Source organism: Anguilla anguilla, chromosome 14 (assembly GCF_013347855.1).
Source record: "Anguilla anguilla isolate fAngAng1 chromosome 14, fAngAng1.pri, whole genome shotgun sequence".
In the NCBI taxonomy this organism is placed as follows: domain Eukaryota; kingdom Metazoa; phylum Chordata; class Actinopteri; order Anguilliformes; family Anguillidae; genus Anguilla; species Anguilla anguilla.
This window is the reverse complement of record NC_049214.1, coordinates 11,667,636-11,682,279: the sequence shown is the minus strand read 5'-3', so window position 1 is coordinate 11,682,279 and position 14,644 is coordinate 11,667,636. Positions and strand designations below refer to the sequence as shown.

At 47.9% G+C, this 14,644-nt stretch overlaps 1 protein-coding gene across 2 annotated transcripts in view; it reads left to right on the top strand.

Annotated features, from left to right (window-relative positions):
- psd3l (pleckstrin and Sec7 domain containing 3, like) overlaps positions 1-14,644 on the top strand; it is a 153,958-nt gene that overhangs the window by 106,684 nt on the left and 32,630 nt on the right. For both annotated transcript variants that reach the window (XM_035392101.1, XM_035392102.1), the window contains one exon: positions 9,326-9,369. In XM_035392101.1, the coding sequence (XP_035247992.1) occupies positions 9,326-9,369 (44 nt within the window). The remainder of the gene's footprint in view (positions 1-9,325; positions 9,370-14,644) is intronic.

Genomic DNA, 14,644 nt, shown 5'->3' with positions numbered 1-14,644 from the left:
CTGTCAAATAAGAGGAAGAGCCAGCCTGCAAGCGGACAATCGGGCGGGCTGTTGAGCTTTGGTACAAATGCCGTCAGAGCTGTGGGTACTTAACTTAATTCAGCTGATTTACGGTCACTTTTTCCACACACACAAAAACAAGCGCACACGCACCGAAATGTCACCATGTATGGTATTTCACCAGAAGTCCTCCCCCTATCCTGGCGCTTAACGGCTCCTGCAGCTCTCTGTCCACCGCGAGCGATGCCAAAAAGGCCCTTTTTCTCCAGGTCAGGCTAATGGCACAAATGTGCAGCCAGATAAAAGCGAATTTGGCGGTGTTGTTCATTTAGAGCGGTACTCAAGAGAGCTGGTGCAGGAGGGGCCCGCCGCTGTTTGAAACGGTTGGAAGATTCGCCGGTTATGCACACGCACCACCGTTTCCGGCACATTCCGCGGCTCGATGGCATTTACTTCCGCGGCGTGTGAAATAAACATCCCTTAAATGGTAAACCTGCTTTGCATTCACTCTGCGCCTGCTCCAGCCAGGCCTGTAAATCTGCCTGGTCGTCCCTCGGACGCATTTTCTGCCCCGATTAACAATTAACGCAGCCTTTTCCCTTCTGATTGGCCGAGGTCCGCATCGGGCAGGAACGCGCCGTGCTGTGCGACAGCCTCGCGGAAAGGCCGTTACGCACGGCCCGGGTAACACCCCCGTAAGTCCCTCGCACCCTCGAAGCGGCCCGGGCAGATCGCGCCGTCCTCAGCTGCGTTTCTCGAGTGTTTGTGTTCCTGGCTGACGATGCTCTCGAGCGGGTTTTTCCGGAACGCACCCTCCTTCAGAGCTCCGCGGCTTCCTGCAGCTCTGCTGTTTGCACGTCGTTATCAGAATGAAAAACAAGGCGGCTGATTCATGCTGTTTATTTCTATTTGAATTTGTTAAATTTTTCTCAGTGCTGTTTGTGTGGATGAAATCAAGCTTCCTTTAATTTAAAAAAGGGGTGGCATATTGTTTTAAGTAAGAATCATTAACCAATTCACTTGCAATATCCTGCTTTTTTGTATACTGAAATTTAGAAATGGAAGGACATGTTTCTCATTTTGGGATGCTGCCTCCATTGCACAGTGCGCATGGTGAACGGATCGCTATGTTGGAATGCAGCCTGGTTTTCGTTTGTTTTTACGCTACCGTTCTTAGCTTTCATTCTGCACAAGCACCATCTGCAGTAGACCTGTATCCCACCCTGCGCAAGGGGGTGGCCAAACGGTCTCTCACTGCAGTCAGAAACATGTCCAGCAAGGTTCTGTAAGCGGAGGGAAAATCCTGATGTGTAGTTGCATGCTATAAAAATGAATCCATTCTTGCCTGCTTCATCATTGTTAAACGCACTTATATCTGCACAGTGCACAGGCGTGCTCAGGTCCGTGTGTGGGTGTGTGTGTGTTTTCCAGGTGAGTTTTCATTTTCGCTTTCTTTTATGATGGCGAGGTGCTTATTACATTAAGAAGCACAATTATGCACTTTCATCAGTGCATTTCATCTCTCCACACCAGATCTCTGGATGTCTTCCAGTTTTCTTTGCTATTGGAAGTGGTCAGCCGATGGTTATTCCCCCCCGTCGTCCTGTTTAAAGCGTGCCAGCATTGCCGCTCTGTCTCTTCCCCAGCACATTTCCGTAGAATGTGGCGTGTGCCCAAATTGATGTTTAATTTCACAGGGGCCGCCTTTGGAAAAGTCCCTGGAATGAAGCATATTGAATCCCCCCCCCCCCCACACTCGCTGTGAACGCCTCATCACCATTCCTCCGGCCAGCAGAACAAAGCATTTACATTTCCCATGCCTTGGTGTTTCTCTCTAAACCACTCCCTTAATAACATCTGACATTTTTACTTACTGTAATAAAAAAGAAAAGAAACGACAGGTTTATCAGTACCCAGATTTCTTCATGTCTTCAGACTGAAGGGCTTGGGAAGGAGATAGTCTCTAATGGCACAAAGCGATTGGTTCACTGTGGAGTAACCGCCAACTGGAAGCTACATTTTGGTGCTCATTTAAACGGTACAACCTTCCAGTTAGAAAGTGGCAGTATTTAACCTCTTTAATAGTTTTTATTGCTTTCTTTCTCATTTAGTCTGTCCTGTTCTGCTCTAATACTTTACCGCAGTTTAGTTTTTTTGAGTGCAGGAAGGTGACATTAAAAAGGTGTCTCCTTTGTATAATTTTAGTTTTTTAAAATTTAATTTAATTTAATTGAAGCGATTTATTTTGTTTGTTTTTGCTGTGTGTACAGGCAACAGCGTTTTTAATGGCTCTGCAGTGATGTCTGCATTAAGCTGGCTCAAAGTCATGGACCGCCTCAGAACGTTTAGTAACAGAAAAACGGTCTTTCCCTTGGCTTGAATGCCATTCTAGTCTGAGAAAGTTTAAAACAATCTTCTGAATTATAACTCTTAAATAATAAATAGTTTGATCATAGTGAGTGGTCACAATTGGAAAAGGTTTTTTGTGAAGTATGAATTTAACATACAGGAAGTAGCGTGGCTGTTTGGGCACCGGAGGGGGAACGTGTGATCTGTAGTCTTTATTGGGGTGTGATGATGCAGGCCCGCGCGCCCCCCCCCGCCCCAGGAGGCCCCTATGTGAGACGGCGCCGTGCGCCAGGCCCCGCCCAGCGGCAGCACAGCTGTGCGTGAACGCAGCGCAGGGTCAGACGCACAGGCAGCATCTCTGTCCCGCTGCGTTTTCTGCGGTGAAACCCTGAGGAAGCTGGCCAACCAAAAAGTGAAATATATATAAAAAAGTGATGCCTTCACTGTGCCTTAAAGAAAATATTCCCACACTTAGGATCAAATAGGCTGTCATTTTAACCCAGAACCACCCGGGACCAGGAGGCATCATTTGTTTTTTGTCATCTTTTTTAACGGCATGTTACTGAGGTTCATGGTTTTCTTCTCTTCTGGTAGAGCAGTAAAGGTGCAAGCCACCTACATAGCAAGTTAATGCTATGACAACGTTCACAAGAGCAGCTTCTGTCCTATGACCTCCTATGACCTGAACCTCCGTACTCAGCACGTGTGTGTAACCATCACCGCCAGAACATGCCGGTGTTATAGCAGTGTAATAACACGGTAATAGAAGGGAAGGTACTCTCGGGCTGGGCCTGTAATTCTGAAGGTTCTGTCAGGCCATATTGGGTTTTCACATAAGTCTTCTGAGTGCTCTCTGAAAGTAGCACCAGGGTACAGGTGGAGATGCTCTTTTGTGATATGCATGGGTTTTTCTTTAATGTGCTCTGTTGCCTGCACTTAGTGGGAAGGCTCCTGATGGGTCTGGGTTTTATTTTTGGGTTTTAACCTTCCTGCAGTACCTAAAGTGCTTTCAGTTGCATGATCAGTAATATGAGGCTGGTTTTGTTTGGGTCACAAACATCGGGCAAAACATTTTCACTTTTGTTGTATTCGATTACAGTGTTCATACCGCACACTGTAATTCCTACATCTGCAGGTGCTGCTTTAAAAAAGATTTCCATTGGCCCCAATTTTTAGGGCAACAGGTTGCCATGGAAAACTGCAATTCAGCAGTCGGTTGAAACGCAGAGTAAAGTTTTGTTGACCGTATTCAGTCACCTCGCTCTCTCTTTGTGCTCGTGGAAGCGAGCTATTTTTCCATGAATATTTGGGTTGCAGGTGCACATGAAGAGAGCGCAGTGGTGCACTGGACCTGGGGCCTGTTTGTGCAGGAGCTCTGAGGTTAACTGAGCTGAAGGGAGCCCTGGTAGAACTGCAGTCAGCCAGGGCGACTGACAAATCCCCCGTATGCGAGGATATCTCTGTAATGTGTGTCTGTGTGTATGTGGTCCCAAGTGGGGCTTTTTTTTTGGGAGGCTGTAATTGCAGTCGAATTTGGCCTCTGTGAATTAAGTGTCATTAACACACTGTGCCACATCATCAGTTAGATGGTACCTGAAAGTTAATGAAAAGGCACTGAATTGTGTGAAGTGTTTGAGTGCATGTGTGTGCGTGTGTATGTGTGTGTGTGTGTGTGCGCATGCGCGTGTGTGTGTGCGTGTGTATGTGTGTGTGCGCGTGTGTGTATGTGCATGTGTGTGTGTGTGCGTGCGTGTGTATGTGTGTGTGTGCGTGCGTGTGTATGTGTGTGTATGTGCATGTGTGTGTGTGTGCGTGCGTGTTTGTGTGTGTGCGCAAGCCTGTGGTTCTGTGTGTGCGCGCATTTGTGTGTGCGCTTGCGTGTGCCTGCATGCGTATTTTAAAGCTCACCAGCCTTGTGAAAGTGTCCAGCTGCCCTGTGTTCAGGTGGCGGAGCCGCTGAGCGCGGTGCACAGCGCCTCATAAGCGGTGTTTACAGAGCGGCGACAGCGGGCGCTCCTCAGTGCGCTCTACGCTCCGCGCGCTCGTCAGAGCTCCCTGTCAGCCCTGTTATCTCTGCCGGGCCCTGGGGCTTCACAGCGGCCCCTCAGCCTTTTCGTCTGCGCTGTCACACTGCAGACATTAACGAGCTCGCCGCTCGCCATCACCAGCGCACTAGTGTTGCTATTTGGAATATAAATGAATCGGCCCATGCAATTGGCTGCTTCCTGAGCTGGGGAGGGGGGGGGGGGATCCTCCTCCCTCTCCCGCCCACTCGCCCTCCCTCCCTCCCTCGCTCCCTCTTCCACTCGCCCTGCCTCCCTCTCTCTCTGTGTAACTGGCAGTCACTGACGTGTGGCTTGCGCTGGACCCCTCAGTCTGAACCTGAAGCGCTAGCGTGGAGATGCTGGAGAAGGCAGCCGCGGCGACGTGAACGCAGGGACGCCACCGCCATCGCCGTAGCAACAGCTCCCAGTCCGGCTCCCGCACAGGGCTTTCGACAGCGGCGCCGATCTCCCGCGGTTACCCTCGGCTCTCTCTCTCTCTCTCTCTCTCTCTCTCTCTCTCTCTGTCGCTGTCTCGCTCACACTCGCTCACTCGCTCGCTCGCTCACTGTTCGCGGGGCTCTGCTTGCGCGCGGAGATGATCGGGGTGAACAGCGTCCAGGGGACCAGCAAGGTCCGCATGCGGGCCGGCGGCTCGGTCAAGTACGGCCGGGACGAGTCCGTGCGGCGGCAGCAGGCGCAGCACCGCTCCAAGTCCCTCAAAGTGTCCAATTCCACCGAGTTCTCCTCCGCGCAGCCCAAGAAGGACAAGGTAACGTCCCTCAGCCGCGTCCCTCCGCCGCTCTGGCGGGGCGCTCGGGTCCGTCACGGGGGAATTTCAGAGTGAACGAGGTTCCGATGGAGCCGGACATCTGTTTGAATTTGGGGGGGGGGGGGGGGCGTTGGCTTGTGAACACAAAGAAAAAGGCTGATTGAGTTTTCCTTTGTTTTCTTGCGTTCTTGACGTATTTGAGGTGCCGTAAATGACATTTGGCTAATTGGTCACGGGCAGGTTGCGGGTTGTTTTCATTGTTTTGGCAGACGATCTGAAGCATCGCACGAGCGACTTGACGAATGCTCGATGTTAAAATCAACAAGGCGATTGTTTTTTCTCTCGATGTAATCTCAATTCGGTAAGGCTTTGAAGTGCATGACCACTTGTTAGAATGGGGGGAATAGGCGCTGTCGCTGCTACTGGGGCACTGTCTGCTGCAGACTGCTGCTGGAGTCTGGCTGTGTAGTGAGTGCGGGATTTACTCTAGTTTGAGCTGCTTTGGGTGTTTTCTGTGGGAGGAGGAAGGCAGTGTGGGGCATTTGAGAGTGATCTATAGCTTTGATAGCCCCCCCCCCCCCACCCCCACCCCAACCGTGTGACAAGTTCCTAAAGGGACGTATCGATGTTCGTCCAGGCACGTCTAATGTTATGTCTTTGATACATCGATAATACTGTCACCTCACTGCCCTGGTGTCAGTTTCTCTTCCATGTAATGCACTGGTGATTGATTGAAAAGACCCTGTGATGTAATTTCTGTCAACTTCGCATGCAAACAAGTGCAGTGCTTGCTCTTAAATCTCTATAAATAGTATTCGCTTATGTGGTCGGACTATTGGTATCTTGGTCTTGTAATGTGGAAAAATGTGTGTCTGTGTGTATGGGCTTCTGTGTGTGTGTATGTGTGTGTGTACAGGCTTCTGTGTGTGTGTGTATGTATATGAGAATGTGTGTGTGCGTGCGTGCGTGTTCTGTGTTTGTACAGGCTTCTGTGTGTGTATGTGTGAGAGTGTGTGCGTGCGTTTGTGCGCGAGCGTGCGTGTGTCTGTGTGTGTGTGTGTGTGTGTGTGTGTGTGAGAGAGAGAGAATGAAAGGATGCGGTGCAGTAAATCTCTTTTTCTTTTTCATAAAAAAAGAAAAAGAGATTTACTGAAAAAGAGAGTGTGCGTGTAGCCGCGGACGTGCCGCTCGGCTTTTTTATGGTGGAGCTGGCGGTGCGCGGAGTGCCTTTGTTAGGGAGCTCCGGCAGTGCCGCGGTGCCTGCCCGCGCTGCTCCCGCTGCTGCTCCCGCGCTGCTGCTCCCGCGCTGCTGCTCCGGGTGGCCCGTGCGCGGTGACTCCCCTGCGCGGCTGTCCCTCTCCAGAGAGCGCCGAGCCAGTCGCACGCAGCGCGTGCTGAGCGCCTGTTCCCCGTGACAAACCCCGCGCCTGCCGCGCGTCCCGTCGCCTGCTTCCCTCTCACCGCCGGTCCGGAGCGCAAACAGGTGCACCCGGTGTACCGCCCCGAACTTTCACTGATCCCAAATACATAATGGCAATTACGCGAACCCATTCGGCAAGCGTTCTCCACTTCAGCGTCCTGCGGTCTGGTTTCAGGCTTTAGCGATTTATCTCATCAGCCAAGCAGGGAGGTAACCATGCCCTGCCATCGGAGAACGTGCTTTAACTTGAGGAGATTACGAACCGGAGTCCATTTTATAAGCTTGAAAGATGAATGTGGTTTAAGGCATTGTCTCATTATCTCCAGGCATTTGTCACATCTAAGATTGTTTATGCATTTTTTTTCACATTTGTTTTTCTCGCAGTTTTTTGATGTGGTGGGAATTTGTCTATTCAAAAAATGTAACTAAATATGAGACACAGTAATGAGCCTGCTGCCATTTGTTCATTTTTCTGCAGGTGAGAGAAATTTATGATGCAATGTCGCTGTGTTGAGAGTGTGTGCGTGGGTGCGTGCTTGTGTTTGTGTGTGAGTGTGTGTGTGTGCGCTTACTTGTGTCTATGTCTGTGTGTGTATGTCTGTGTGTGTGTGTGTGAGTACGTGCGCCTATGTCTGTGTGCGCGCGCACATTTGTTTTTGTGGGTTTCATTTTAGACGTGGATGTGACATTAGATTAACGGCCCTTTTAAGGACGTTTGGCACAGAAGGAGGTGGCATTCTTCCAGTGGTGAAAAAGGGATAAGCAACCGCAACAGGCAGCAGTGCTGAGCTACTGTGTGAGCTATGATGCAATATGCAGAGAGAGGGCACTGGGCAGCCGTTGTGCCCTCAGGACACAGCGCTGGGCACAGCACTGAGTACAGCGCTCTCATGCTCAGCTTTAAAAATTAAAAATAAGTAACTTGGACAACAGTCGGCAGGTCAACAAATGAGGGGGCGACATAGCTCAGGAGGTAAGAGCGGTTGTCTGGCAGTCGGAGGGTTGCCGGTTCAAACCCCGCCGTGGGCGTGTCGAAGTGTCCTTGAGCAAGACACCTAACCCCCAATTGCTCTGGCGAATGAGAGGCATCAATTGTAAAGCGCTTTGGATAAAAGCGCTATATAAATGCAGTCCATTTACCATTTACCAAATCAGTGGTCAGCCAATCAGGAGAGTGTGAGGCGTCAGACTTCTCCAAGATGGATGTCAGTTCCATAGAAGTCCTGGCTAAATGGGCAGGCAGGCAGGCAGGCATTTTGAGAAATGTCAAGAGTGAAGTCAGCTAAAGAGTTGAAGTGTTTTGTTGTTGATGAATCGTAGGCCTGGCCATCTCAATCATGTACCACTGCTAGAATAGAAAAGGGAAAGTCGATCTCCGGTGATAATGTCGCTGTCTGTAGTAGTCCTGTGTGTGAAAACTGCACGTAGAGCTTTATAAATACAAACTCGAATTTGGGTCTTTGAATTATTTAGCTTCGGTTTCCCATCTCAAGTGCAAGGTGGCTTTAGTTAGTGGCCATTTTAACTGTGGTAGGCATTTGCTTTGGTCCTGTGTTTTTTCCCCCACCATCCCTGGGTATGAAAGGGCAACAGCACGTAGATTGCAAGTGCGTGTTATGGGTGTGTTTTTCTGCACCTGCCGAATTTCTCAACTGCATTGGCATCTTCCCACCACCAGGTGGCAAGTACAAGTACATTTTCCTGCCCTGTATTTACTCCATTGTTTACAAACACCGTTGACTTTCAGTTGCGTCATTCTCCCTTCAACAGTTTTCCTGTCATCCTCAACTGCAGCACTTTCATTCATGTCAGCGCTTTTGAGGAATTTGATTGGCTGTTGCCGTGTGCCGTATTCTATACTGTCCACTTAATACACCAAAAAAAATCTATTTGAAACAACTGGCCACACAATTTGCGTATTTCTGCAGGTATAGCGATTTACCCAGAACACACCGTTTTTGTGTGGATCATATTCTGGGTCTGAATGTTAGCCATATTTGCCCTCTATTCTGCTTAGTACATTTATGGTTGCTTTGAATTATTTATTTCTGATATTTATGTTTTATCTCTTCATATGACATTGTCTTGTTGCCATGCAACAGCTGTAAGTGTTGAAATATTTAAACCATTAGACAGCATGGAACACCTGTTTCCCGTCTTTATTGAAAATGGGGGTAAGCGGTGATGTGATTGTCATGCCTGGCTGTCGAACCACATTGCTGCACTTGGTGACTGTTATCTGGAGTGATAAACAGTACTGACAGACTATATGGTGCAATAAGCTTTCTTCGCATTTAAAAAAAATAATTTCCACCTCAAGCCTTCGTTGTGCTCAACTCATCCTTGGTGTTGTAATCTGTTTTTAGTAGGTATATTCTCAGTGTTCATTGTGTTACTAGGGAAAAGAGTGTTTTAAGGCACTGTTTCATGTTTGAATATAGCCTAATTGATTTAAAAATGATTATTTGAAATGAATGTAAGCTTTCATACTGTGAGACAAAGGTAACATGCAAAGTTCAATTACAAACCATACGTTCCTCATTTGATGTGGTATGCTTTGATATAAATAGCTGTTTAGCCCTTTGAGAGAGTCAGCTCAAGGGCAGGGCTTAAAAATCTTGATGTTGTATGTAAGCAACACCCTAAAAGGCGTTCAGTCCTGCCTGGTGTATAAACTGCTCACATTGTTTTAAGATGGGTTGTTTATTCATGTCTTAATGTGTCTTATTTCTTCTTCTGCAGGCCTTGTACAATTCCATTAAAAATGAGAAGCTGGAGTGGGCAATGTAAGTACCCATTTCATTTTTAATTATACGTCCAGTCATTCACTTTAAAATGATTGCGCAGCTTTTAATACATTTTTTTGGATTCATGTGAGAATATAATTAAAGCTATTTTAAAATATTTTATTAATGCCCATAGCTAACAAAGCTAGAATGAGCTCTGTTGTTGTTGTTGTTTTTCTCTGCGTGTATGTGTGCGTGTGCGTGTGCGTGTGTGTGTGTGCGTGCGTGTAATGCTACACTACACACCATGAAACGAAGGTACTGCTGTACAGTGTGTATGTTTTTGAGGGTGACTGCGGTGGCTGAACCTCTTTCATCTGCAGTAAGAATATTTGCTTCCTTTCCTTCATTTTAAAGGGATCATTTCAAGCCCCAGCGAGTAAATTAGCCATCGATTTGCGCCATTGTTTAATTACAATGGCGCTTTCAGTCTGTTCGCTGCAGGCCTGAGGAAACCAGTTTAAGAGCTGTGTGTGTGCGCGACGTTTTAATGCGTCCCCTTCGCGCGCTGCCCCTTCAGTGCCTAATGAAAATCTTGCCTTTGAGCACGGCTGAATACGCGATCATTATGCTGGTAACAGGTTCTGATGCGAGGCAATAGTGGTATTGAATTGAGCACACACAATACTTTTTTAAAATACTGTATTGTTATTTCTTTCTTTTTGTCGTATAAACAGCCTGTTGCTGTTAGACTGTATGAACTGCGAGACCTTTTTTTCAGAAAAATGTACCTATTTACAGGGTTGCTTCAGTTGTTGTGTGTTTATGTAGGCTTGCGGTTCATAATCTTTTTATCCGGCTAAATAATTTACGGGAACAACTTGTGCCCTCTGTGGGCCGTGCCTGAGGGAACAGCAGCAGATGGCGCTGCCCGAGCCCAAATTGGAGCCCCGCACCCCGAGGTGTGGATTCCAGAGCCCTTCGTTACCCCCCCCCCCCCCCCCCCCCCGGCGTGTCCTGGCGCTCTGTGGAGAGGGCGGCGCTCTCCCAGGAGCCCGTGTCCTTCGTACGGGGCGAGAGTCCGCATCCGCTCTGCCGCGGAGCCAAGAACGCGTCCGGAAAAAGCCCTGGATTACCACCCCCCCCCCCTCCCCTGCCCCCCCCCCCCCCCCCCCCCCCCCCCCCCCCCCCCAAGGAAACGAGCGAGAAGCCCTCGCCGGAGGTCCTCCGCCCCGGGTTCAAAGCCCCCAGGAAGGCTGGAGAAACGGGGAGCTCGAGCTTATTAGCGATCTGCGCTTCAGATGGCTTCCATCCCGTCATCCCCTCGGACCCCCGTCATCGGCCTCGCGGGCAGCGGGGGGAGAGAATGCGCTTGAGCCGGTGGGGGCTGAAGGTAATTATCTGCTCGGTGGCAGATGGATCGCGAGCGCAGCCCGCACATATCAACTGGTTAAACGGCGCAGAGAAATATGGTGCCGATTGTATTCTGATTAAATTATTTTGGCGGCGACGGAGCGGTAGGGATGGGGGGGGGGGCAGGGTCTTCATTTCGCTGTCGGCTCAGGCCATTGTAGTATTGCGTCCTCCCAGGAAAACACACGTTTGCATAACTTACATCAGCCTGGTGTTAACTACTTTCTTTACTTCAAATTCGATAGTAGTCATATTGGGGAAAAACAGACTAGAACCATTTCCTGACATCTTCGAGACGCATTATTATGCATATCTGTCCTGCAATAGTTAATTTATTTTGCAATATTCCATTCTATGTTTGATGGAAAATAAAAATTTGAAAGATCTCACCTCCCCACTCCCCATTTTTTAAACAAAGGATGAACAGGTTGTTTTTCTTAAAGAATATGAAAAAAGCAACAACTCTGTAAAACGGGCATTTACAATACTACTGCATAATAGTTTCAAACGGAACATCGCGCTCATTTAAAATCACAAATTAGTAGTGTGTGTCTGCGTGTGTCTGTGTGTGTGTGTGTGTGCGTGTGTGTGTGTGTGTGTGTGTCTGCGTGTGTCTGTGCGTGTGTGTGTCTGCGTGTGTCTGTGTGTGTGTGCGTGTGTGCTTTTCAGTGCTCAATAATTGGGTAGGTGACAGCTTTGGCATGAACTGTAATTAGCATCAGAAAAGCATCACGTGAGAGTGGCAATCTGTCTTGTGGATAACGATGGTAAGGAGAGAGGCTGTCCCATTGTGTTGTGGGTAATGTATGAACAGCCCCTCTCTGCCACCGCAGGGGCCAGCAGTGATGTCAGCGACCCTGGCCTCGGCTCGTCTGATTTGTTTCGGTCGTAAACGGCCTGCGTTTCCGCCATGTTTATGGCGAAGGCTTCGACGAGTCCTCACGCAGGCAACAAACGCATTTCCTGAATTTGCCACCAGACGCACTGATGCATTTCCTGAAATGATGTTTAACAGGCATGTTTTCTGACGTTTAATAGAAAAAGAAAGCCTTTTATAGATTATTAATTGAACTCCCCCCTTTCAATCTCATATTTATGGACGTTGTTTCTGCGGTCCACGGTGTCGGTCCAGTAAACAGATGGCTTACGAAGGCCACGGTGTTCAGGCTGATGCTAGGCTGGGACGCATCAAAGCTTGCGGTGCCGATGTCCGTGTCATTCGCCGCACAGACGCTCCGAGACCCCTGTCTGCACCCGTATCGGTGCAGGCGTGTTGAGCACCGCACCGGTCCCGCGGCTGAGTTTAGGAAAAACGGGGCGAGGCAATGAGATTTCGGTATCGTTGGAAGGGGCGGCAGGACACTTTCGTTTATTTCTCATCATTCTCCGGAACACTTTGATCGCACAAACGTGTTTCCTTTCTCAGCGACTGGGATCTGTCGTGCCGTGTCAGAAATGTGACAGGAATAATAACCGCTCTCAGCGAGAGCCATCATGGCTACTCTGCGATTCTCAGCCGTCCTGCCGTCAAAATGGCTGCTCATTCACACTGTTTTTTCTTTGTGTGGTTTTTTTTTCCACTTTTTTTTTCACACTTTTGTAGTTATAATTTTGGACATTTGTTTTATTTTGTTTCCTTTTTCTGTCCTCATCAGAATAATTAAATAAGCTCATGCATCAGAAATATAACTCAAGTGAAGACTCGCTCAGCAGTGTGGGATACGGACCTGCTTGGAATGCGTGGAAGACGATGCAGATGCACAGAGAGGAGTCTGAATAGCAAGCCGCTCATCTGCCAGTGCAGCAAAGCCCAGTTTATCTCCTTCACATTAGTCTTCATAGAGGGCTCACTGACTGATTCCTGTAGAGTTGGGCTGAAGTTTTAAAAGCAGTTCATGCAGACAAGCATATCATTTTAGAAGACAGCTGTGAAATTTTTTAAATGGTATTTACTGTTAGAGATCGTTTGTGGTGAAATTCATTTTGGCTGAAATGTTATGCAGGTAACCTGAAAACTAAGAATTTTTGTTTTGTTTTTATTTTGGCTACTGAAATTTTGGAAAGCACTTGGGGGGTCACATGACATGACCCTCCTGCTCTGAGACCCCCTCACGCAGGGAAGAGCTTTCGTTTACGTACACAGTAACAGCCCGCATAGCCTGCGTGTCATTCGCTGGTATTGATGCCTGTACGTAAATACGCTGCTTTGGCTATTCACTGGAGACTCAAAGCGGCCCCTCTACGGTCATGCCATTGATTTCCATATTGAGGGAAGAAGCATGCCGCTGGGGGCAGAAATGCCGCTGGAGTGGGGGAGGAGGGGTGGAGCACTGATCCGCTCCTCCCTGGAGAAGCCTTGGGGTGTCATTCATCTACATGCGTTCAATACTCCGTGGGCCTCCCGTATTAGACTTGACGTCTAATCAGCAGGTAATTTCCCTTTAAGACGTGTGCCTGCCCATCCCATAAAGGACTGGGATTTCTCCGCATCGATCCGCTGCGTCATCTGCAGTCATTTCGGTTAAAGAGGTGTGATTTGAGGAGTCGTTACAGACCCCGTGCGGAGTGTTTGTCCTTGAGATCTGTTGGTCTGGAAGGCTTCATTTACCACTGGCAGGGGGTTTCAATATATGCGCTTGATTAATGTTAATTTGACATCTGTGAAGGTTCTGTTTGAACTACTAGGAAAGGGAGCGTGTGGACAGGAACAGAGCGCGCTGTACAGGCACCCAGTCTTCACTCTGCGTCATAGTACCCTTTGATGTTCTGCCTAGGTCCTCCGTTTCACACTCAGTAATATGCCTTTGACTAATATGATACTTTATGTGCCTAATATATACTCTAAAAATATTGTTGGTTGCAGAGTCTTTAGGATTTGCTTAAAAAATTAAGTAAACATACCAGTCAGGACAATGTGATTCTTATTGCTTAACCACAAAAATGATCATACTTGTCAATACTTTTGGCAGACGTGAAAAATAAATTTACAGCATTTTGCACGCGTTTCACTGTAGACATTTACGTCCTATCCTATTTGAGAGGAATTACCTTTGATATTTCCAGTAAAATCTGTTTTTAGTGTGTAATTTTTTTCCCTATTTAAACCAGTCAAATGAGGCATATTTTTGAAGTAACAGAAATGAAAATGCCTTCACTTAGCTAGTTAACTACAGTGCACGCCTGCTCAGTCTGCTCAGTCATTTGAATCTGACAGCATTGGAAGCTGGCTCGGTAATGCTGCATTTTCAGGGCTCCTCATTTGTTTCTTGTCTGGGTTTGTTTTTGACTGATTAGCTTAGCTCCAGTGCTGCCGTATGAAAACGCTGCCTCGGCATTACAAACTTTCCATTTTACTTTTTTTGCTTTTGAAGTCCTGCTGGGTCTTCTGTTCTACTTCTCTGGGCCAAGGCACTTCGTCATTCAGAGCTTCGAATGACGAAATTCTCCACCGCATACTTCTCATTCTTTGTCACACGCCGTTTGTGAAAATGTGTTGCTTTCTTCTTTGGTAATTTTCTAAATGGTTTGCGTGTTTCTTTATGCTTTCCAGTTAACCAGTTCAAATAATTGCACCCAGCACACAGACACCGCTGCAGGTGTGCGCTCAGTTATGTGCATACTGCAGCTGGAACTGCACATGCAAGGTTATGATACCCTAACGTGTTGTGTGAAAGTTCCCCCATTGGGAGCATCGGCAATTCTAATGGATCTCGAGCTCATTTTTACACCAGTTCTACTCTTTGCCTATTATATTTGTGTACAAGAAGAAGCTAATCTTATGTGCTTGCATTACAAGAGATTCTAGCTATGACTGCAGCAAGGTTAGGGTGACCACTGTTGGCTGCGTATAATGGACGTCATCAGTCCCGATGCCTTTAAAGGGAACCGCATGAAGGTAAACACTCTGCGATGTCGTCCAACA